At 38.0% G+C, this 26,353-nt stretch overlaps 1 protein-coding gene across 2 annotated transcripts; it reads left to right on the top strand.

Moving 5' to 3' along the window:
• Positions 1 to 25,176, top strand: LOC103234248 (uncharacterized). 2 transcript variants are annotated; one of them, XM_073016754.1, is made up of 5 exons: positions 1 to 170; positions 8,294 to 8,420; positions 9,545 to 9,640; positions 21,040 to 22,623; positions 22,706 to 25,176. In XM_073016754.1, exons 1-5 carry the CDS (start codon positions 168 to 170, stop codon positions 22,831 to 22,833), a joined length of 1,938 nt encoding a protein of 645 aa, XP_072872855.1. In that variant the 5' UTR covers positions 1 to 167; the 3' UTR covers positions 22,834 to 25,176. The 2 variants fall into 2 exon arrangements, with proteins under 2 accessions (XP_072872855.1, XP_007994140.3); XM_007995949.3 differs by having other exon boundaries at positions 21,040 to 22,810.
• The last annotated feature ends 1,177 nt before the right edge of the window (positions 25,177 to 26,353 follow it).

The following is a 26,353-nucleotide window of genomic DNA, read 5'->3' as shown; positions in this document are numbered from 1 at the left end:
CTTCCGGATTTGGCGGGGTCCTTGTCTCTTGCTGCAGCTGGAGCTCCAGGTCTGGTCTTCACTGCTCTGTGTCCTCTGCTCCTAGAGGCCCAGCCTGTGTGGCCCTGTATCCTGCAGGTATTGAGAGATCCACAGCTAAGACGCCGGGACCCCCTGGAAGCCTAGAAATGGTGAGAGTGCCGGTCCAGCGTCCGGATAGAGGGGAAGTGGCTGTGGCGGTACTCAGGGCTCCCCGCAGTCAGCTCCACAATCTGCACCCCGAATTCTCCTTACCCAGCTCCACCTCAGTCCCGTTCAGCCATAAGATGGCGGTACGCTGACAGCCTGGCCCCGGGCGTCATGTCGCTTCCCCGCGCAGTGATTGTGCCCCTGGCCTGGAGCGCTCTGTGGGCAGCTCTGCACCCGCAGTGCCGCATCTCACCCAGATTGTGCAAGGACCACCGGAGGGTGTCAGGGAAGAATCCTGAGTCTCGGTGCGGGTTCATGAATGGGAAGAACTTTGATCTGTGGGGTTCACAGTTTCTCTTTTCTGCTTACAATTGTATGGGGCCGGGCTTGGTCAAAGTGCGGCCGAGGCGGGCGGATCAGTTGAGGTCAGGAGTTGAAGACCAAGACTGACCCAAAATGGGGAAACCCCTTGTCCACTAAAAGTACAAAAATTAGCTGGGTGTGATGGCGAATGTCTGTAGTCCCAGCTTCTCGGGAGGCAGAAGTGAGAGAATCGCTTGAACCTGGGAGGCGGAGGTTGCAGTGAGCTGTGATTTCTTTCACTCCAGCCTGGGCGACGGAGCAAGACTCTGTCTAAAAAAAAAAAAAAAAAAATTATGGGAGTCACTGCAAAAATATCGAACAATTTAATCAGAGTGATTCAAGAATTGTGAGCACCCAGCTACAGTTTGTAGTTTGTAGTCCATGGAGGGGCTTGAAGAAGAGACATTTGTGAAATGCATGAGGAAGAAAACCAAATTCAGTAATTTATTAGGTTTAGTAATGTAGTTTCTTAAGTTGTACAATCAAGGTGGAAATTTCCTGGTTATGTAATTGAGCTTAACTGGCAGTTTATAGTTGCTTAAGCCTGAATTTTGTTTCCCCTAATGTAGTAATTTACCAAAAAATGCACTTGAGCTTAGATTTTTTTTTTTTTTTTTTTTTTAAGAAATAGAAATCCGGGGACTAGGGCCTCTTCAGTCTAATTGCCTGCCACTCAGTTATTTTCACATCCCACAGGGGACTGATTTTCCCTGGCATTTTTCACATGTGTCCCAAGCAGGGCCTCAGGTGTACCCCATGTTCCTCAATTAATTATTATTATTATTATTTTTTGAGACAGTCTTGCTCTATCGCCAGGTTAGAGTGCAGTGTCAGATCTCGGCTCACTGCAACCTCCACCTCTTGGGTTCAAGCCATTCCCCTGCTTCAACCTCTCGAGTAGTTGGGACTACAGGCACACGCCACCACTCCCAGCTAATTTTTGTATTTTTAGTAGAGATGAGGTTTCACCATGTTTCCCAGGAATCCTAGTTACCAAGGAAAAAAATAGGGAAAATCTCTCTTCCATTTTGGCTGTAGACAATGAATGTATTTCCACAGGAAAATGTGGTAGATAGTTGATGAGTTACATAGATTCATCAACACATTGGTTCCTCTTTTTGCAGGGTAAATTTGTGACAGTGAATATCTCAGTTCTATATTCTTTTTTCTTGAGTTCTGAGTTAAATGCTAAATTATAAGTGATGAAACATGGTACCTTCTAGAAGTGTTCCCATATGACTTAATTTTTTACTACATTATTTTATTTATTTACTTATTTTTTTGAAACAGAATCTCACTCTGTCACCAGGCTGGAGTGCAGTGGTGTGATCTCGGCTCACACAATCTCTGCCTCCCAGGTTCAAGCAGTTCTCCTGCCTCAGCCTCCCAAGTAGCTGGGATTACAGGTGTGCACCACCACGCCCAGCCAATTTTTTTGTATTTTTAGTAAAGACAGGGTTTCACCATGTTGGCCAAAATGTTCTCAATCTTCTGACCTTGTGATCCACCCACCTTGGCCTTCCAAAGTGTTGGGATTACAGGCATGAGCCACCGTGCCCGGCCTACTTCATTATTTTTAAGATAAATAATAAAATAATACATATATTGTCTGAAAGAAGTAGATATATATGTTTTTCTTATGGAGATATAAAATGCAAGCATCTTAGCCAGGTGCAGTGGCTCATGCCTGTAATCTCAGCACTTTGGGAGGCCTAGGCAGGTTCATTACTTGAGGTCAGGAGTTTGAGACCAGCCTGCCAACATGGTGAAACCCCATCTCTACTAAATACAAAAATTAGCCAGGTATGGTGGCGTATGCCTGTATTCCCAGCTACTTGGGAGGCTGAGGCACAAGAATGTCTTGAACCCGGGAGGTGGAGGTTGCAGTGAGCTGAGATCTTTCTAGCCTGGGCCACGGAGCAAGACTGTATCTCAAAAAAAAAGAATGTAAGAACCTTAAAATTTCCTTCCCTATGTAAACACTGCGTTTGAGTAATTTCCCTGGATTTTTCAAACACTTAGTTTCAAAAACCAAGTGACTAATTCTGATATGGAAATTAAAGCTTGAACCTAGTGACTCCAAGCTAAGGCTAATATTAAGCCTGCAACTGGATGTTACTACATACTCAGTTTTTTCTGGGGAGCCTCCCCTGCAGATGTCCCAGCCTAATCACTCCAGTCATAGAAGGAGCCTTTATCCTGAGAGAAGCTATAGAGCCCTGGAAAGCTGGGGATCCAAAGGCAGATGCATTTGAGGTTAAGATGAAAGGAAACTGAGAGGGTCTTAGTGATGATGAAGTCGTTACATTTTGCGGCACTTTCTATACTTTGTAAAATAAAAACATTAGATTTATTTTAAAAAAATGAATTCCAAAAAATTATTGCAACAGGAGAAGGTACCAACTAAGTATAAGATCTTTATAGCTTGCAAAGATTTTGGCAGAAAAGGGCTTTCTTTTTTAGGGAGGAGTGAACATGATTAGAAAGGAGGTGGGAGGTGAATGGCAAATGGAGAGTGAAAAAGTCAGATTTTAGATGAGGATGTCTTACCCTGAAATCAGCATGTTCTTAGGAAGGATGCAAAATGGGGTTGTATGTTGACTCAGACTGAGGGTAGCTCAAAGTTCAGGGAGGGAAATAAACTTAAGTAAAGTTTGATTAAGAAATATTTTAGTCCAGGCCCAGTGGCTCATGGCTGTGATCCCAACACTTTGGGAGGCTGAGGCAGGTGGATCACCTGAGGTCAGGTGTTTGAGACCAGCCTGGCCAACATGGTGAAATCCTGTCTGTACCACAAATGCAAAAATTACTGGGAGGCCAAGGCGGGTGGATCACCTGAGGCTGGGAGTTTGAGACCAACCTGACCAACATGGAGAAACCCCATCACTACTAAAAAAAAAAAAAAAAAAAAAATTTCATCAGATATGGTGGTGCATCCCTGTAATCCCAGCTACTCGGGAGGCTGAGGCAGGAGAATCACTTGAACTCGGGAGGTAAAGGTTGTGGTGAGCCGAGATTGTGCCAGCACTCCAGCCTGGGCAACAAGAGTGAAACTCCATCTCAAAAAAACAAAAAAACAAAAATTCGCCAGGTGTGGTGATGGGCACCTGTAATCCCAGCTACTTGAGAGGCAGAGGCAGGAGAATTGCTTGAACTCAGGAGGTGGAGGTTGCTGTTCGCCGAGATTGCATCACTGCACTCCAACTTGGGTGACAATGTGAAGAAATGTTTTATTTTGACCACTGAAGACAAATTCAGCTGATTTTTTTTTAAATGAGAAAAAGGAGAAAATGTGTAGAGTGTGTGTCTTGCTGTGTGATACGTAAGAAAAGAGAGCACTATCTTAGTCATAACGGGAATAGTGTTTCTTTCCATAAATTGTTCCTGGAGCACACAAAGGATGGAGAATTTTATTAATCACAGATATTTCCCAGGATTATCTATGTGTTTCATCCATCTCCATTTCTTTTGTTTGTTCTATGCATTTCTTCCATTTGGCTTTTCCTGGGCTGCATCTCACATATTAAACTGGTAAATATAACTAGTATTTTGCTGAGTTCTGTGAGTAGCTCTACCAAATTATTAAAATTCAGAGAGGTTATGGGAGTCCCAAGTTTTTAAACAGTAGCTCAGAAGCATGGATGGACCCATGGGTTTTTTGACTGGCATCTGCCGTGAGGACAGTGTGGTGGGACTGAGCCCTGAATCAGGGTCTGTGTTGACTCTGGGTGGTGTCAGAATTCAAATGTTAGACAGTAAGGTCAGGAGTTACAGACCAGCCTGGCCAATGTGGTGAAATGCCGTCTCTACTAGTAATACAAAAATTAGGCGGGCATGGTGGTGTGCACCTGTAGTTTCAGCTACTAGGGAGGCTGAGGCAGAAGAATCACCTGAACCCAGGAGGCAGAGGTTGTAGTGAGCTGAGATGGCACCACTGCACTCCAGCCTGTGCAACAGAGTGAGACTCCATCTCAAAAAAAAAAAAAAAAAAAAAAATTACCCTAGAAAACCTTAAATGATTTGTTTAAATTGCATATTAGTATGAAGCATAAAGTTGACAGGGCAGTGGCTAGAAAATATTAAAATTACAGAAACTCTGGGTTTTAAGGTTTTTTTTTTAGGTAACCTTTGAAAAAACAAACCTGGTGGTACTACAGTGGCATAGAGAGCAGGATTCTACATAGTGTCCCCACCCTGCCCCAGACCTGTTCAGATTCACCCTTTTTGGAGGCCTTATTTTTGTCTGACCGTACCTTGGAGTCTTGCCTCAGAGAACTGATTAGAAGAGATCAGAGTTTTGGCTGGTGAATCCTGCTGCCTTTCTAGAGCTGGTGCTCACAATTTCCTGAAACCCAAAAGCAGGTAAGTGGGATAAATAAAGTATGTACTTTAGGGTCTTAGATTTTAAATGTTCTATTAAAACCAGTGCTTGCAGAGACATTGTATTTAGAATCTTGTTTTCCATTCCTGCAGATCCAGTAGTTGCTCCATAAGTCACAAAAAAGTAAATATAAACAGAATAAAATTTTGTCTAAACTACATTAACCTTTCTTCCTGTATCTCTTTCATCTGTCTATATTTAGCTTTTATTCTGTACAATTGTAAAAAAAATTGATGACAGAGGAACAGAAGAAGAAATAAAGATGCTGGGCCCTTTTTCTAAATCCTGGAAATTATTAAACCAGCTCCCAGGGTGTTATGAGAATTAAATCACATAATGTATTATGTCCAGCACAGTGCTGTGTATCATACTCTTGAGCACATAGTACCTGCTTAATAAACATTGCATTGGTACATGTGTACATGTTGTTTTTAAAATACAGACCTACTCAGACATTGCTGCCTTCTGTTTCCTCTGTAAACTTTAAAGAGCCAGCAAAGAATATAAAACTTTAGGATGCAGATGGGTTGTCCTTGTTTGTACCAGAAGTATTTGGTTGTGACAAGAGTGCTAAGCCTAAGGGATCCTGTGCTGTGCTGGGTTTAATAATTTCCAGGATTTAGAAAAAGGGCGCAGCATCTTTATTTCTTCTTCTGTTCCTCTGTCATCAATTTTTTAAAAAATTATACAGAACAAAAACTAAATATAGACAGATGAAAGAGATACAGGAAGAAAGGTTAATGTAGTTTAGACAAAATTTTATTCTGTTTATATTTACTTTTTTGTGACTTATGGAGCAACTACTGGATCTGCAGGAATGGAAAACAAGATTCTAAATACAATGTCTCTGCGAGCACTGGGTTTAATAGAACATTTAAACTCTAATGTTAATAATGCACCAAGGGGAAGCAACATCAGCATTGATGGGGGCTTGTTTAAAACATCCATTCATGGGCCCTTTTCAAACCTGCAGAATTACATAAAGTGGGGCCAGAATTACCGAGTGAATTATAATAAGCTTGTTAAAGCTTGAGAGGCAATGCTTAGCTTATTATCAGCCCAGGCTTCTTATTAGGATCACACGGTCGATTTGCAGAAATGTGTTGTGCCCTCCCCACAAGTTCTGTTTATTTTTGTGGGTGGAAGCATCCACGCTGTTTTAATGAAGGGCCTCCTGTGACTCTAAGATGAGGCCAGAATCAAGTATGAAGGCTTCAAAATACATTCATGAGAGTTAAGTTCCACCTTTGCACTAAAGGGTGGTCATAGGGCCTATTCTGTTTGGATTTGGAAGGGACTGGTAGTTCGTGCATATTTCCATTACTGTAGCAGAAATTGCTGGTGTCTGTGGCAGGGGAGGGCACCTGAGGACAGGAAAGGAGAAACTTATATTTGCATCTTCATGGAGCAGCTCATTGTTCCTGAATCTCTTCTGTTTTAAAGGACAGAAATGGGTGGATTTTTTTGTTATTCTGCCAGTTGATGTCATGCTAGCAGGTAAACATGTGGTACTGACACCTTTAAAGGCATATTCTCAAGACGCAGTTGTAATTTGTCCAGAGAATCTCGTCTGAGAAGGAATTCTATAGAAGGAGGAGATAGGAAAAAAAAAAAAAAAGGGATTTTCTTCAGGTAAACATGCCTCAGCTGAAAAGCTGTGTCCACTCTGCTTCCTGGAATGCCAAGCGTTTAGTACTTGAAAACCTTTACTTCTCTACTTGTGTTTTTCCTCCCTAAGGAGTTTGGTTTAAATACTTCTTAAAATTCTTATGATAGTCAGGGGTCTCTGAAAAGTATTTCTTTCCTGTATCCCAGAGCCTTCTCTACATTCTGTACAGAATAACTTCTTATATGCCATGAAGATTTATCAACAAGAATTTATGATCTGCAATATTAAAAATGTTCCCTTTGTGGCTGTTGAACATGGAAAGATGTGGATACTCAGCATTTCTATTGGGGAAAACTGTGGTCCTTAGTAAAGGTGGAGAAAATACAATGTTGAGGCTCCATTCGTGTGTTCTGTTAGCTGTATGCCGAACAGGATTAAGAAATTGCTTATTTAGGTCGGGCACGGTGGCTCACGCCTGTAATCCCAGCACTTTGGGAGGTCGAGGCGGGCAGATCACCTGAGGTCAGGAGTTCGATACCAACCTGGCCAACATGGTGGAACCCCGTCTCTACTAAAAATACAAAAATTAGCCTGGTGTGATGGCAGGTGCTTGTAATCCCAGGTACTTGGGAGGCTGAGGCAGGAGAACTACTTGAACCAAGGAGATGGAGGTTGCAGTGAACTGAGATCGTGCCATTGCACTCCAGCCTGGGGGACAAGAGTGAGACTTTGTCTCAAAAAAAAAAAAATTGCTCATTTAAATGTGATGGCATTTATTACCCAGAAATTCTGAAAAAAATTGTTAGGCGATACCTACTCTCTAGGGTGCTAAATGAAGCCTACTTAAAATTACTACTAGAAACTACAGAACATAGGTGGTGTCTGCATTTTGAGGTTTGCATAAAACTGATGATTCTTTTTGATTAAATTCAGATTTTATTTGCTTTTTTAAAGAAGGAATATTTCAACAGTGACACTGTGTTCTTCTGCGTGCATTAGGACATCATGAAAATTTGTCCTAGTGCAGTTAATGATTAATGATTCACTTGCTTAAATAGCTCTCTGATGATTTTTTTTCTTTTTTTTTTACTATATAGCTAATTATTTTTCTCTTCATTGTTAAGTTTCATTATGCAGCTGATGTGCATAAACAATCATATTTAATCTGGCAGCTGTTCTTTTTTCTTTTTTTTCTACGTATTTTTCTTTGGAAAATGAAGGCTCTTATCTTTGTTTACAGGCCAGAAAAACTGGAAAAAACACAGACTCTTCCACTTACTGGATATCTGACAAAATATCCTTCTTGGGCCAAAAACATTGACATTATTGGTGAGCTTGTTAGAAATTCAAAAAAAATCAGACTTTATTCCAGATCTTCTGGAAAAAAGGGTCTTCACCTTATTATACATACTAAAATTTGAGAGGTGCCTTCTAACTCAACATGTATTTCTCATCTGAAAAATATTCACAACTCATTCCATATGATATAAATATTCATTCAAAAATGTACATGTTTGTGTTCATGCCCTTAATTTTATACTTTATTATCTATAAAAATACATGAACTGATGTGGATCTTATGCTCCTCTTTTTTCTCAGAGTTGCAGAATACTTTAGAGAATATTTCTGTGTTGAAAATTATTTTATTGGATAATTTTAATCAATCCTGTAAGTCAGAAGCAGTTGTATTCACTCTCTCATTTCACCTTAAGTCAAATTAAAAATTCTACCCATAATCACTCGGTGAAAATGTGTGCATGTGTGTGTTTCAGGGGCCATTGCAATTTAGAGACGTGGCCATAGAATTCTCTCTGGAGGAGTGGCATTGCCTGGACACTGCACAGCGGAATTTATATAGGAATGTGATGTTAGAGAACTACAGAAACCTGGTCTTTCTTGGTGAGAAAAACTTTAATACATAGTTCATAATATACACAAAATGTTTTATTTCTCTTTTTTGTGGAATTTTTTTAGTAATTTATTCTTTTTATATAAAAGAGTTTCAGATCCAGTTTTTCAAGAAAATCTTCAGAATTTGTTCATTTAGAAAAGAATTACTTCAGTGCCTCATGCCTGTAATCCCAGCAATTTGGGAGGGTGAGGCTGGGGGATTACCTGAGGGCAGGAGTTCGAGACCAGCCTGGCCAACATGGTGAAACACCGTCTCTCTAATAAAAGTACAAAAAATTAGTTGTGGGCTGTGGCACGCACCTGTAATCCCAGCTACTCAGGAGGGTGAGGCAGGAGAATCGCTTGAACTTAGGAGATGAAGGTTGCAGTGAGTCGAGATCATGCCATTGCACTGCAGCCTGGGTGACAGAGCAAGATTCTGTCTTGAGGAAGAAAAAGAAAAAGAAAGAAAATAAAAAAATTTCTTCAAGATATTTCATCTTAATACAAACTTTCCACATTTCTGAATTGAGTTATATTCTTCACTCTAAATTAGTGGTAATTCCAGAAATTAACTGACATAAAATATTGTAGCTTCCACCTGAAAATCTAATTGTCGCCACCAATTTTTGATTCAGTAGTACCAGGTAGTAAAATTAGGAAACCTACAAATTGAAAGTTTTTTTTTTTTGAGACAGAGTCTCGCTCTGTCACCCAAGCTGGAATGCAGTGGTGCAATCTGGGCTTACTGCAACATCCACCTCCCAGGTTCAAGCAATTCTTCAGCCTCAGCCCCCTGAGTACCTGGGACTACAGGCGCACATCACCATGCTCGGCTAATTTTTGTATTTTTAGTAGAGATGGGGTTTCACCATGCTGGCCAGGCTGATCTTGAACTCCTGACCTCATGATCTGCCCGCCTCGGCCTCCCAAGATGCTGGGATTACAGGCGTAAGCCACTGCACCAGGCGAATTGAAAGTATTTTCTAAATATTTAGAAATTTCTGTTACAAATTTGTATTTTGGTATTAATTTACTAAAATATTTTATCACATCATCTTTCCTGAGCACATTACTAGCTTGTAATTGGAGAATATGAGCAAGATTCATGTTATTTATTTTTAATAAAACAGGTATTATTGTCTCAAAGCCAGACCTCATCACCCGTCTGGAGCAAGGAAAAAAACCTTTGACTATGAAGAGACAGGAGATGGTAGGCAAGCCCCCAGGTAGGTGCGAGTGAAAGCGAATACAACAGACAACAGGGATAAGAGGCCCAAGGTCAAAGAGAAAGCCAGTTCTTAAGGTGTGATTCGGGAAGCTGTTTTCCAAAGGAACTTCCTGGGCAGCCGGTTTGTTTTTTTTTTTTTTCTCTTTTTTAAATTTTGCTCTCACAAAGGGGCATATTGTCTTATGCTTTTAAATTCTCTAAAAATTCTCCTTTTCTTTTGGTGAGCTTCCTTCGTGTTCACAGTGAGAGCCAAAGTCATCTTCATGGCATATAAAAGACTGCACAATCTGGCTGATTTTTCATTGTTTTGGGAACACACAAATATCTGACTTATTTTGAGAAACTAAAACTATTTTTTAGTTCTATTTTTGCATCAGGTCTGAAATGTGTGAGAGTAGTAGTTTCTATTGCATTTTTTTGTCCATTTTTGTGCATGGTCCATTCTGTTTTTATTACTATACAGTCTTGAAATATAGTTTGAAATTATAAGTATGATATCCTGCTTTGTTCTTTTTCCTTAAGATTGCTTTGACTATTTGAAATTTATTTTAGTTTCATGTAAACTTTAGAATTGTATTTTCCATTACTTAAAAAAAAAAAAAAACACTGCAATTTTGATAGGAAGACTATTGAATCTATAGATCACTTTGGATAATATGACACTTTAATAAAATTTATTCTTTCAATCCATAGACATAAAATATTTTAAAATTAATTTTGATTTTCTAACTTTTTTTATTGTAAACTTTTTTTTACCTCCTTAGTTAATTTTTTCTCAGAAATTTATTTAATGCTACATTAAATAAGATTTTTTCTTCCTCATCAGATACTTTGTTTTAAGTGTAAGAAACCATACATATACTTGTGTGCTTAATTTTATATTTTGCTAATTTACTGAGTGTATTTATTAGTTTAGACAGGTTTTAATGTAGTGTTTATGGTTTTTTAAATATAAGATTGTGTGATCGACAAACAGCAACTTTTGACTTATTTTTCTTCAATTTCAATGGATTTTTTTATTTCTTTTTTTTTTTCTTTTGAGAGGGGATTTCACTCTTTTTGCCCAGGCTAAAGTGCAATGGTGTGATTTTGACTCACTGCAACCTTCGCCTCCTAGGTTCAAGCGGTTCTCCTGCCTTAGCCTCCTGAGTAGCTGTGATTACAGGTACTCACTATAACACCCAAGTAATTTTTTGTATTTTTTTTGGTAGAGATGGGGTTTCATGCTGTTGGCAAGGCTGGTCTCCAACCCCTGACCTCAGATGATATGCCCGCCTCTGCCTCCCAAAATCTTGGGATTACAGCCATGAGCCACTGCACCTGGCTGGATTTTTTTATTTCTGTGAATAATTCTTCCGCCACATACTTCCAGTACTACATTCAAAGAGAAGCATTGACAGTGGGCACAATATAGTTTTGTATTGGTGTCTGAATTTGATGGAGCAAACACCTCTTCGAGTTTTCATAAACTGATTTTAGAAGCATTTCCTCCAGGAACAGTGTGGGTTTCTTTTTTGTTTTGTTTTCTTTTCTTTTTGAGATGTAGTTTTGCTCCTGTTGCCCAAGATGGAGTGCAATGGTGCGATCTCGTCTCACCACAACCTCTGCCTCCTGGGTTCCAGCGATTCTCCTGCCTCAGCCTCCCAAGTAGCTGCAAATACAGGCATGCACCACCACGCCTGGTAATTTTGTATTTTTAGTAGAGAAGGGGTTTCTCCATTTTCGTCACGCTGGTCCTGACCTCAGGCTATCCACCCACCTCAGTCCTCCAAAGTGCTGGAATTACAGGCACCGCACCCTGCCCAATTGCGTGGATTTCTACGTGGGCAGAACTGACCATAAACTGTGGCTCAGGTAACTGAAACTGTCATAGAACTGCTTCAGGGACTTCAGTAAAGGCCACGGTCTGCAGGCCTGCCTACATTGTTGTAAATGGGTGCCTTCCTCCAGGTCTCTGGTATGGCAGGACCTCTACCAGACTGTGGCTGGGAGGAGTTTGGGTTGGTTACAGAGTAAGTTCAGAATTCTCAGTGGGACCAAGTTGGGTGAACCCTATCCTGGTGCATAGCCATGAATGGGGGTCCTGTAGTTTTTCACCTGACTAAGGGCCTACCTTCTGAATAGAACACTTCTCAATCTTAAACTTTAGCAAGATTTCACAACTCCCTCCCTGGATCTCAAATCTCTCTTAGAGGTGCTTGTTTTGGAGATGGTGTCTTGCTACATAACCCAGGCTATTCTCAAAATCCTGGCCTGAAGCAGTTCTCCAACCTTAATGTACCATGTAGCTGTCATTACAGATGTGAGCTATAATGCCTGGTTCTCTCATAAAAGCATTTTTGTCAGAGAGGTCTGACTTTTTTTGCTGTAAGGGAATATGAATATAGGGAATTTTAATCTTTTCCTCTTACTGATGTCACTTTCCCTATACATTTTTACTTTCTATTTTCTCTTTCAGATTTGTCTGTAAATTTTGATTCAGATATTTGGGACAATATGTTAGAATTTGCATGGTGTGCCTGAAGTAAATTAGATAATTCATAGGGACTCATATTTACTAAAATATTTACTTATAAATTTAAGTTTGCTGCAGGCAAAAAGGAATTAAAGGATTTTCATCTACTTTTTAAGCCTATATATAAATAATAATGTAGTTTATTTCTCAATATTTGTTTTACGTATCAGAGGGCCTAACCCTATTCTGCAAATTATATATTTTTTTATTTAACAATGTAAGGCTACTCTTTGCTTCTAAAGTTGGATTATAGCAGTTTCATTTTGTGTAAGAATACCATATATTTAAAACATTAAAAGTAACTCTAGTTTCTTTTAAATGCTAATTTTTAAAGTTTCTCATTAGAATCTTCTATTTATACCGCATATTCTCCAAAATTTTACTGCCACACAGTGCATGCCAATGATTCAAAATATCTGCAGTTAGTGAGTACACACTAGCAGTTAAATATTTCAGTTATCTAGAAACTTTTTTTTTTTTGAAATGGAGTCATGCTCTGTCACCCAGCCTGTGGGGTGCAGTGATATGATCGTGGCACACTGCAACTTCTGCCTTCTGGGTTCAAGCAGTTCTCATGCCTCAGTCTCTCAGGTGCTGGAGTTACAGGCATGTGTCACCACTCCTGGCTAATTTTTGTATTTTTAGTAGAGATGGGGCTTTACCAAGTTGGCCAAACTGGTCTAGTTGTGAGCCACTGCACACGGCCTGACAATTTTTTTAATGATACATTAATGTTGCATACTAGGTTTTATGAGTAAACATTTCTTTTATTATTGTTTTGAAGTTTTATATTAGTATGCTTTTTCAGTGTAGGGTTTTTTTCTTTTCTTTTCTTTTCTTTTTTTGAGACAGAGTCTTGCTCTGTCACCCAGGCTGGAGTGCAGTGGTGTGATCTTGGCTCACTGCAACCTCTTCCTCGAGGGCTCAAGCTATTCTTCTGCCTTGACCTCCTGAGTAGCTGGGACTACTAGTGTGTGCCACCACGCCTGGCTAATTTTTGCATTTTTAGCAGAGACGGGGTTTCACGATATTGGCCAGTCTGGTCTGGAACTGCTGACCTCGTGATTTGCGTGCCTCAGCCTCCCAAAGTGCTGGGATTACAGTTATGATCCACTGTGCCTGTCCTCAGTGTAGGTTTCTTAACATTAGTTTATTGGGTGTTTTGGTTTTACTTAATGTATTATAATTTTAGATAATTTGCAATTCTGCTTGTACATTTTAAGTCAATTTTAGGTTTAAGAGATAAATTATGCATGTCTGTCACAATTAGATTACATATGTATGTCTGTTTATCTATAAATATGACCCAAATTTTAGTCATGGCTTATCTTATATTCTTTCTTAGCTTATTTTCCGTGGTAGTTTTATCTTGTCTAAGTGAGTACTCATGGAGATAGTCTTATTTTTACCATGTGTTTAATTATTAACATATATTTACTTTTGTGAGAGAAACACTTTTGTGATTTGAAGGTAATTTTCAAAAAAATATGTAATTCTGGTTTTTTCTCAGTTTTTCTTTAAAAAAATTGTCTTAAAAACACATGACATAAAATTCACCATCTTAAATCTATTGAAGTTTACATTTCAGGGCCAGGCATGGTGGTGGCTTGGATTTGTAATCCTAGGATTTTGGGAGGTCAAGACAGGAGGATCCCTGGAGCTCAAACAGCCTGGGGAGCATATGGAGACTCTCCACTATAAAAAAAATGTAATAATAGCCAGGCATGGTGGTTTGCAGCTGTGAGCTACTTGGGAGATTGAGGGGGAGTCAAAATTGTGCCACTACACTTTAGCTTGGGTGACAGAGTGAGACCCTGTCTCAAAAAAAAAGCTGTTCATTTTAGGCATGTTAATTATATTCGCTTTGTTGTGCAAAATACTTCTAGAAACTTTACATCTTGTAAAACTAAAACTCAATGCCCATTAAGTACCAACTGCTCATTTTAGCCTCTCTCCAGCCCTTGACAGACAAACCTTCCATTTTCTGATTTCATGATTTTGACTGCTTAAGATACCTCACGTAAGTGGAATTATACAATATCCATAATTTTGTTACTGGATTAATTCAGGTGACATAATATTCTCAATGTTCATCTTAAAATGTGATAAGATTGTTCTTTTTAAAGTGGAATAATATCCCATTGTATGTGTATGTTACATTTTTTGATGTGTTTATAAATCAAGAGATATCTGGGTGGTTCAGCCTTTTGGCTTTTTTGAATAGTGGTACAAAATACATGGATTTTCAGTTATCTTCCAGGTCCTGTGTTGCATATTTTTTTTGTGTGGTTTGTTTCCTTCCTTCCTTCCTTCCTTCAGTGGTTGGATCACGAGTTCAGCAGATCGAGACCATCCTGGTTAACACGGTGAAACCCCATCTCTACTGAAAATACAAAAAATTAGCCGGGTGTGGTGGCAGGCGCCTGTAGTCCCAGCTACTCAGGAGGCTGAGGCAGGAGAATGGCGTGAACCCGGGAGGTGGTGCTTGCAGTGAGCAGAGATCACGCCACTGCACTCTAGCCTGGGCAACAGAGTGAGACTCCATCTCAAAACAATAATAAGAATAATAATAAAAATAAAAATCATTTTTTTTGTCCTCTGAGCAAGAATATGTTGAAGAGTGTGATCCATATTCACATATTTGTGAATTTGCCAGTTTGACTTTTGCTTTTAATTCCTAGTTTTATTCAGTTTTTGTTAGAAAACACACAGTGTATAATTTTAGTGTTTTTAAAGTGATTGGTTGTTATTGTTTTGAGACAAGATCTTATTGTCACCCAGGCTGCAGTGCAGTGGCATAATTGTGGCTCACTGTAGCCTCAGCCTCCTGGGCTCAAGTGATTATTATTTCACCTCAGTTTTTTGAGTAGCTAGGACCGTAGACATGTACTACCATGTCTGGCTAATTGGTTGCTTGTTTTTAGTGTTAGGACCTCACTGTTTTGCCCAGGCTGGTGTCAAACTTTTGGCCTCAGTGGATCTCCCAAAGTATTAGGATTATAGGCAAGAGCCATGACACCCAGGAGGTATTTTTAAATTTAATAAAGCTTGGTATGTGTCCTAACAGAATATAACAGATGCAAATAAGAATATTGTGTATTATCTTGGTTTTGACGGGAGAGTTTTTTATGTGTCTGTGAAGCCTAGTTGGTCTATAAGATGGTTTGGATGTCCCTGTTGTCCAAACATCAAGCTGCAATATAAATCCTCAGTGTTGGATATGGGACCTGGTGGGACATGTTTGGGTCATGGGGGTGAATTTCTCATGAATGGCTTGGTACATACTCTTGGTAACCAAAAAGATTAGACTCTATCAATTCAAATAAGAGCTGGTTCATTAAAAGAACGTGGCTTCTTCACCTCATACTTGCTCTGTGTCTTATCATATAATATATCCAGTTACTCCTTACCTTCCGCCATGATTTTAAGCTTCTTGAAATCCTCATTAGAAGCAGATGCTGACACGTACTTCTTGCACAGTCTGATGAACTGTGAGCCAAATAAACCTTTTTTCTTTATAAATTATGTACTCTCAAGTATTCCTCTATATGCAAAATAATTAATATGGTCTATAATATTGTCTCAGTTTTCTCTTATTTTTTGTCTGAATTTTCTGTTTATTATTGCAAATGGGTTTTTGATGTCTACAATTATTATGTTGCTATGTGTCCCCCTTCACTTTTGTCAGTATTTGCTTATATATTTTGGAGCCTTGATGCTATATACCCGTATACATATAGATAGATAAATATTTTAGATTCCTGTGAAATCAATTTACTTTATCGTAATATAATATCAATCATTGTCCCATGGTAGTACTTGACTTAAAGCATATTCTGTCTAATATAATTATGATTATCTTAATTGTTGTTACTATTTTCATGGAATATAACTTTTTTTCATTCTGTTACTTTCAGCCTATTTGACTCAATGCTAAAATGAGTCTCTTGTAGGGAGCATAGTATATGCTTTTTGAAAAAAAGCACTCAGGCATTCTATATCTTTTTTTAATATAATTTTATTTACTTATTTATTTATTTATTTTATTTTTTGAGAGAGCGTTTCACTCTTGTTACCCAGGCTGGAGTACAATGGTGCAATCTCAACTCACTGCAACCTTCACCTCCTGGGTTCAAGTGATTCTTCTGCCTCAGCCTCCCAAGTAGCTGGGATTACAGGCGCATGCCACCACACCTGGATAATTTCTTGTATTTTTAGTAGAGATGGGGTTTTCCCATGATGGCCAGGCTCATCTTGAACTCCTGACCTCAGGTAATCTGCCTGCATTGGCCTCCCAAAGTGTTGGGATTAGAGGTGTCAGCCACTGTGCCTAGCCTCATGTATTTTTGAGATAGGGTCTCACTCTGTCAACCAGGCGTATTTGCATGGCTCACGGCTGCTCGAACCTCCCAAAATCAGATGATCCTCTCCATTCAGCCTCTTAAGTAGCTGGGTTACATGAATGTGCCCGCACACCCAGCTAGCTTTTTTTGTATTTTTTGTAGAGACAGAGTTTTGCCATGTTGCCCAGGCTGATCTTGAACTTGTGGGATCAAGTAATTGGCCCACCTTGGCCGTCCAAAGTCCTAAGGTTACATTTCATTTCATTAAATAGCTTAATGAGAGTTCTGTATTTTTGTATCTACTGAATGATTTGGTGACAGAAATTTGCATTGCTTTTACCTATTACCTTTCAGTAACAATGCTGCAATAATTATGCAAAAGTTAATGAATGTGCTGCCTTCTGTTTCATTAGTCTACTTTTTCAACTTTTTACTCATAACAAATGATTTTAATTCTGTAGCTTTTTGATGTGTTTTGAAATCAGAAATGGTAATCCCTCTAACATTGTTCCTTTTTTTGTAGATTGTTGGGTAGTTTATTGTCTCTTTAGATTCCATATACTTTTGGATTTGTTGTTTGTATTTCTTCAAAAATGCAGTGAGACATTTGAAAAACATTGCATTAAATCTGTAGATTAAATTGAGCAGTACAGACATCTTCACAATATTATTTCTTTTTCAATGGTTTGTTTTTGAGATGGAGTTAAATTCACCCACGTCAGCCTCCCAAAGTGCTGGGATTACAGGTGTGAGCCACTGCACACAGCTCAGTTTTTTGAACAAGTGCATGGTCAAGAGCGTGTTTTATCATTTCTATATATTTGTAAATTTATCAATTATTTATATTATTGTTTTACACTGTAATTCCATTTTTGTCATAGAAAGTAGTCTATAAAATTTCAGTTTTAAAAAATGTGTTAAGGCTTCATTTTTGGTCTAAGAGGTGGTCTATATAGGAGAATTCTCTATGAGCTATTGAGAAGGCTGTGTATCCTGATGTTGTTGAGGAGTGTTCTGTTTATCTTCATTAGAAATAATGGTTTTTTACTGCCTTCTAGTCCTCTGTTCCCTTATTAATATTCTGTCTTGTTTTATTATTATTACAGAAAATGAAGGATTGAAATATCCTACTATAGTTATATTGCTGTCTGTGTGTATTCAATTTTGTATTTGCTTTATATAGTTGAAACTCTAATATGAGATGCATACGTGCAAATACACACATGTATAAACAAATTTGTCATAGATTCCCAGTGAAAGAATGCATATGTTGTTTAATGCCTTCTTTGTCTTCTTGAAGTTTTGAATTAAAGTACGTTTTATAAAATATGACAGTTTCTTAGTTAAGATGTAGCTTGTGTAATATTATTTTGAGCCCTTCTGCTCTCATTTGGTTAATATTTACATGAAATTTCTACTTCCGTCTTGCCACTTTCAGGCTTTTTTTTATCATTAGATCTCAACTGACTCTTGTAAAAAGGCAAGTTGAATCTTGATTTTTAAAAATTTTTGATAATCCTTTTTATTTAAAGTGTGTCTCTTAATTGGAGAGATAATTATATATATTTAAATAGTTTTCTGCAAAAGAAAAACTTGTGTTATTTTATTGTTTTATTTGATTCTTGTGTCTTTGTCTCTCATTTTCTTTTTCTTTTTTTTTTTTTAATTTTTGTATTGACATGCTTTCAGTTTCTTATTTTCTTTTGTGTATCTGTACAGATATTTTCTAAGTGATACCTTCTGAGTTTACATAAAACCTCTAAAAGATCCAACAATATATTTAAATGTGGTAAAAAATCAACTTAAGTTTCATACAAAATATTTTCATCATTACATCTGCCTTCACTTTGTTATTGATTTGGCTAATTATATTTTTTATGTTTGTATATTCATTAACAGATGTTTGTAATAATTTCTATTTTTTAAATTAATAATTAAAAATGTTTTCTGCACCATTATGGTAATGTTAAGTAACAAATTCCATTTTTGTGTATGTGCATATCTTTCCCAGAAAGTTACATATTTTCATATGATTATGTGTTGTTTTCTTGCATTATATTGTTTTCAGTGGAAGAAACTCCTTTCAGTATCTTTGATATATAGGGCATATGCAGTGCCAATGTAGGTTCTCAGGATTTGGTTAGTTTGGAAGTACTTATTTTTATTTGGTAGTACAATTGTGGTGATGGTATTATTCTCACTTGACAGCTTTTATTATTATTATTATTATTATTTTAACTTTAACAATATCACAGTTTCCTTCTCACCTGCAAAAAATATTTTTCTAAATTGACTTGTTATCTCATGAGACTATGCTTATAAATGACACATCATTTTTATCTTACAGCTCCCAAAATTCTCTAATCCGTGATTTTTGAAATTTTGCTTATATGTATGTTTGTTATAAATATCTTTGTGTGTATCCTAGTTTGTTTGTTCAGCTTCCTCATGTTTACCTCATTTTTAAAGAAATTTTCCAGTTTTTAAATATTTTTTATAACCACAATTTTTGTTTTTTGCTATTTAAATGTTTCTGGTTGTTATTCTCATTTTTCTGATCTTTGATAGTTGTCTGTGTTCCTACTTAACTTGCTGAATATTCAACTTATTTTATTTATTTATTTATTTATTTTTCTGAGACGGAGTCTCTCTCTGTTGCCTCGGCTGGAGTGCAGTTGTGCAATCTTTGTTCACTGCAACCTCCATCTCCCAGGTTCAAGCAATTCTCTTGCCTCAGACTGTCAAGTAGCTGGGATTATAGGTGCCCGCAACCACACTCGGCTAATTTTATGTATTTTTAGTACATAAAAGGTTTCACCATGTTCGCCAGGCTAATCTTGAACTCCTGACCTCAAATGATCCACTCACCTCAGCCTCTCAAAGTGCTGGGATTACAGGCATGAGCCACCATGCTGGCCCTATTTTATTATATTTTTCAGACAGTCTTCCTCTGTTGTCCAGGCTGGAGTGCAGAGGTATAATCTTCACTCACTGATGGGGCCATGTTGCTCTAATATTTTGTATTCACTGTAATCTTTGATTGAGATTTGGACATTAACAAAAAGCTACCTGTTAGAATCTTTAAAATATAACTATCCTGACATAGTCTGAAATCAGTTGTCATGGCTAGAGATTTTGGGAATTTCTCAAACACGTTTTTAGGATGTGTCTTGTCTAAAATTTTGTGTTTATTGTTTAGTTAAATTGGCTTATTCATATTTCTTCTTAATAGTCAGTAATTACTTGCTATACCTATTCCCTGTTTGGGGTAGGGCGGTATCTCTGCTTCTGTAACATTTATCTTTATTTTTTTATTTTTTTATTTTTATTTTTTGAGACGGAGTCTCGCTCTGTCGCCCAGGCTGGAGTGCAGTGGCCGGATCTCAGCTCACTGCAAGCTCCGCCTCCCGGGTTCAGGCCATTCTCCTGCCTCAGCCTCCCGAGTAGCTGGGACTACAGACGCCCGCCACCTCGCCCGGCTAGTTTTTTGTATTTTTTAGTAGAGACGGGGTTTCACCGTGTTAGCCAGGATGGTCTTGATCTCCTGACCTCGTGATCCGCCTGTCTCGGCCTCCCAAAGTGCTGGGATTATAGGCTTGAGCCACCGCGCCCGGCCCCAACATTTATCTTTAGACGCAGCAGACTCAAACTGTTAATCCAACTTATATCACCATTTCCTTCAGCGTTTTATGTCATGGGAGACATTTACCAGTGTCTAGAAAAACCCCTAAAAGCCAAAAATAAAGATGTATGTGCCAATATTTTTCTTGTTTTTTAAAAAAGAAACCAGGATTTGGCAATTTACATTTGTGTGTGTGTGTGTGTGTGTGTATGTGTGAGAGAGAGAGAGAGAGAGAGAGGGAGACAGAGTCTCACCCTGTTACCTATGCTGGAATTCAGAGGCATGATCTTGGTCACTACAATATCTACCATTAGAGACTCTCACTCTGTCACCCAGGTTGGAGTGCAGTGGCATGATGTCGGCTCACTGCAACCTCTGCCTCCTGAGTTCAAACAATATTCTGCCTCACCCTCCTGAGTAGCTGAGATTACAAGTGCCTGCCACCACACCTGTCTAATTTTTTGTAGTTTTAGTAGAGACAGGGTCTCACCATCTTGGCCAGGCTCCCTTTGAACTCCTGACCTCATGATCAACCCATGTCAACCCCCCAATGTGCTGAAATTACTGGCATGAGCCATCATTCCTGACCAACAATTTACTTTTAAAAGCACAATGTTATACTGGAGAGCAGGAAGAGCTCTGTTGGGTATATGTAACAGGCTTTTGTTTTTATTCTATGTGGCTCTTTGCATTGTGCTCACCTGGGGCCTTTCACACACTTAATTATAAATTTTTTACAAATGTATTTTGGGCAGTATGTTTGGTTAAATTTATATGTCCAGGAAGAAATTACAGCTTGTGATATTTTACTATGTCATCTTGCTTATGTAGTATGTATACTTATATAGGTTTGATTTATAAAGTATATTTATCTGAGTCTAGCAATTGAAGTAATATGTTTTTATGGTTTCTTTCAGTTCTGTGTTCTCGTTTTACCCAAGACCTTTGGCCAGAGCAGAGCATAAAAGATTCTTTCCAAAAACTGATACTGAGAAGATATGAAAAATATGGACATGACAATTTACAGTTTAAAAAAGGCTGTGAAGGTGTGGATGAGTGTAAGGTGCACAAAAGAGGTTATAGTGGACTTAACCAATGTTTGACAACTACCCAGAGCAAAATATTTCAATGTGATAAATATGGGAAAGTCTGTCATCAATTTTCAAATTCAAACAGACATAAGACAAGACATACTGGAAAAAAAGCTTTCAAATGTATAGAATGTGGCAAAGCTTTTAACCAGTCCTCAACCCTTACTACACATAAGAAAATTCATACTGGAGAGAAACCCTACAAATGTGAAGAATGTGGCAAAGCCTTCAACTGGTCCTCACACCTTACTACACATAAGATAATTCATACTGGAGAGAAATGGTACAAATGTGAAGACTGTGGCAAAGCCTTTAACCGCTCCTCTAACCTTGCTACACATAAGCAAATTCACACTGGAGAGAAACCCTACAAATGTGAAGAATGTGGCAAGGCCTTTCAGCGCTCCTCTATCCTTACTACACATAAGAGAATTCATACTGGGGAGAAACCCTATGAATGTGAAGAATGTGGCAAAACCTTTAAGTACCTTTCTTCCCTTTCTACACATAAAATAATTCATACTGGAGAGAAACCCTACAAATGTGAAGAATGTGGCAAAGCCTTTAACAACTCATCTACCGTTACTAAACATAAGAAAATTCATAATGGAGAGAAACCCTACAAATGTGATGAATGTGGTGAAGCCTTTAAGTACTCCTGTTCCCTTACTGCACATAAGATAATTCATACTGGAAAGAAGCCTTACGAATGTGAAGAATGTGGCAAAGTGTTTAAGCGCTCCTCTCCCCTTTCTAAACATAAGAGAATTCATACTGGAGAGAAACCCTACAAATGTGAAGAATGCGGCAAAGCCTTCAGTCGGTCCTCTATTCTTACTACACATAAGATAATTCATACTGGAGAGAAGCCCTACAAATGTGAAGACTGTGGCAAAGCCTTTAACCGCTCCTCTAACCTTACTACACATAAGCAAATTCACACTGGAGAGAAACCCTACAAATGTGAAGAATGTGGCAAGGCCTTTAAGCGCTCCTCTATCCTTACTACACATAAGAGAATTCATACTGGGGAGAAACCCTATGAATGTGAAGAATGTGGCAAAACCTTTAAGTACCTTTCTTCCCTTTCTACACATAAAATAATTCATACTGGAGAGAAACCCTACAAATGTGAAGAATGTGGCAAAGCCTTCAACTGGTCCTCACACCTTACTACACATAAGAGAATTCATACTGGAGAGAAACCCTACAAATGTGAAGAATGTGGCAAAGGCTTTAAGTACTCCTCTACCCTTACTAGACATAAGAGAATTCATACTGGAGAGAAACCTTACAAATGTGAAGAATGTGGCAAAGCTTTTAACCATCCCGCAACCCTTTTTTCACATAAGAAAATTCATATTGGAGGGAAACCATACAAGTGCAATAAATGTGGCAAAGCCTTTATTTCATCCTCAAACCTTAGAAGACATGAGATAATTCATATGGGAGAGAATCCCTACAAATGTGAAAATGTGGCAAAGCCTTAAACACTCCTCTACCCTTACTAGACATAAGATAATTCATACTGGAGAGAAACCCTATGAGTTTGATGAATGTGGGAAAGTTTTTAACCAGCTATCCACTTTTACTAAATATGAGAATTTATATGGAACATAAACCCTACAAATATAAAGAATGTGACAGAGGGAGTTCTCAACCCTTATTACACATAATTCATATTGGACAGAAACCTTAAAGAATGTGGCCCCTGAAGAATGTGGCAAAGCCTATAACAAGTTTTCAATTTTTTTTTTTTTTTTTTTGAGATGAAGTTTCATGCTTGTCACCCAAGCTGGAATACAATGCCATGATCTTGGCTCACTGCAACCTCCGCCTCCTGAATTCAAGTCATTCTGCCTCAGCTTTTCTAGTAGCTGAGATTACAAGTGCCTACCACCATGCCCAGCTAATTTTTATATTTTTAGTAGAGGTGCAATATTACCATGTTTGCCTGGGTGGTCTCGAACTCCTGACCTCAGGTGATCCACTCACTTTGGCCTCCTAAAGTGCTGGGATTACAGGCATGAACCATGATGCCTGGCCACCATTTCTGAATTCTTAAAAGAGACTTGGTGATAATTCATGCTGAAGAGGAATTCCACAAACCTAAAAAAAGTGACAGTGCTTTTACCAACCCCTCTCTCTAACTTCTCTATACATAACAATAATTATTCTGGTGTGAAACCCTAGAAATATATAAAATGTGACAGAGCCTTTATATGGTGGCCACACTTGATTGTGGGTAAGATAACTCATACTGGCAAAACTCCTACAAACGTGAAGAATGTGGCAAAACTTTTAATCAGTACTTACACCTTATTTCACAAGAAAGCTATTATCCTTGAGAAAAATTGTACAAATATAAGGAATATGGAAAATCCATTAACTCCTACTCATATCTTAACATAAAAAGGTTCCTTTTAATAAAAGCATTAAGACATTAAGAGTATAATTACTGTCAAAAAAAATATTTCAGAAAGTATAAGCCTTTAAACTGAAGAAATATGAAGACAACTGTTTTTTTTTTTGAGACCGAGTCTGGCTCTGTCGCCCAGGCTGGAGTGCAGTGGCCAGATCTCAGCTCACTGCAAGCTCCGCCTCCCAGGTTTACACCATTCTCTTGCCTCAGCCTCCGGAGTAGCTGGGACTACAGGTGCCCGCCACCACGCCCGGCTAGTTTTTTGTATTTTTTTAGTAGAGACGGGGTTTCACCGTGTTAGCCAGGATGGTCTTGATCTCCTGACCTTGTGATCCACCTGTCTCGGCCTCCCAAAGTGCTGGGATTACAGGCTTGAGCCACCGCGCCCGGCCTGAAGACAACTGTTACAACTATAAAGGGGGTTATAGCACATTTACTTATATCAGAGATCTTATTGCACACATTTTGTACTAGAGGAAAACCCTGAAGCAGTTGCTCAAGCTTTGTTCAACATCAGGAAATTTATATTGGAGATGAGTCCTGTAAATGTAATACGTTTAGAAACACTTTTTTTTTTTTTCCCAGAAACTACATCTTAGAAAACACCAGAGAGTTTATACTAAAATATAGTTTTGCAGATGCAGTAAATATAAAAACATTTAATTCAAAATAGAATGTATATAAATATCAGAGAATCTACAGTAGAATAACTAAGGCACTGACACTTGAGTATAAAAACTAATCCACAACTACAGTTTTTAGATAAATGATTTGTATGTAACTTTAAAAAGAGATTTTTGGAAGCATTGTAATTACATTGAAAGTATACTTGTTTAAAATTTTTTGAAAACTGAATAGTGATGTAATACAGCTTTCAAATTATGCTGTTATTCCTAGTTTGTTCACATGTGAAAGCAAGTGATCAATTCTACATCAGAGATATTAGAGATATTTAAAAATTATTTGGACATTATGACCTTTTCTATAAAAGAGTAAGGACATTAAAATGTAAGATGCATAATGAAAATATAAGTGGAGAGGTTCTTTTTAGTAAACCTCTATTAAGTAATGTATAAGGTAGATGTTCAGAGCAATACTTTTCTACATTATCATGTCACAAAGAAATAGTTAAAAGTATGTTAAAATAGTATATTGTTTTACTAATTGTACTTGTATGTAATAAAATACAGTACATTTAAAAATTGTTAGGGCTGGGCTCGATGCCTGAAATCCCAGCACATTGGGAGGTCGAGGTGGGTGGATCACCTGAGGTGGTGAATTCGAGACCAGCCTGACCAACATGGAGACACCCCGTCTCTATTAAAATTACAAAAAAATTAGCCAGCCATGGTGGTGCATGCCTGTAATCCCAGCTACTCAGGAGGCTGAGGCAGGAGAATTGCTTTAACCAGGGAGATGGAGGTTGTGGTGAGCCGAGATCATGCCATTGCACTCCAGACTGGGCAACAAGAACAAAACTGTGCTCCCACCCCTGCAAAAAAAAAAAAAAAATTTTGTGTGAAGTTAATTTTATTATTTTTTAACCATGTTAAGACTATTGTGCATTTAATGAAGCATTATCATGCCACTAACTTTAAACTATCCCACCTTACTCAAGGGTGCGGCTACAAGATGGTAGCAATATATGATTTGTTATATAGTGGAATAACATCTCTAGTAATCACTTTGCCAGTGGCTTTAAACTGCAAATGAGTTAAAGAATATTGTTTCCACAGATTAAATTTTTACTCTTTTTTGTTATTGAAATTTGTTATTTATATTTGTGGTTATATAGTATGTGTACATATTTATGCCTTATATGGCATCTTTTGACTCAGGCCTACAATATGTAGTAATTACATTAGGGTAAATATGGTATCCATAACCTCTAGCATTTATCTTTTGTATTACCAACAGTGTAATTATATGCTTTTATTTATTTTAAAATGTAAAATTAAATTGTTACTACAGGTTTTTTTATGGTCACAATAATTATACAAAAATATAAATAAAATACGTCCACGTGCAATGGCTCACACCTGTAATTCCACCACTTTGGGAGGCCAAGGCAGGTGGAATGCTTGAGGCTAGGAGTTCAAGACCAGCCTGGCCAACATGGTGAAACCCCGTCTCTACTAAAAATACAAAAATTAGCCAGGCATGGTGGTGCACGCCTGGCAGCTGAGGCAGGAGAACTGTTCAAACCTGGGAGGTGGAGGTTGCAGTGAGTCGAGATCGCTCCACTGCACTCCAGCATGGGTGATAGAGTGAGACTCCATCTCAAAAAAAAAAAAAAAAAACAGAAGAAGAAATAGAAACAAAGTCCATATATTTCTGAGTCCTGAAAATTTATTAATAAATTTGTTATACAGCTTTCTTTGAATGTGTGGGGTCTCTGCATGCAAGCATATAGACTTTTAGTTTTAATTTACATAGAGTTAAATATACTCATATTACTCTGAAGATAAACCTTAGGTGTATGAAAATTATGAAGTGAGTGTTTTTGTGTGAGTACAAGTTTGTACATATTTTCAGAAGATAATTATTGCAACAAAACTAATTAGGTGACTAACAAAACTAAACACTTTGAAAATCCTGAAAGCAAATTTATACTTACTGCTTTGTATTCAATTTATTAATGTAAAATATCAGCTTATGATTTGGATTCTCCCTGGAGTCTCCCTATTAAAACACAGGCAACTTCGTCTCCAGAAACAA

Source organism: Chlorocebus sabaeus, chromosome 6, assembly GCF_047675955.1.
Source record: "Chlorocebus sabaeus isolate Y175 chromosome 6, mChlSab1.0.hap1, whole genome shotgun sequence".
NCBI lineage: Eukaryota > Metazoa > Chordata > Mammalia > Primates > Cercopithecidae > Chlorocebus > Chlorocebus sabaeus.
Note: the sequence above shows the minus strand (reverse complement) of the source record. Positions and strands in the feature narration are given on the sequence as shown.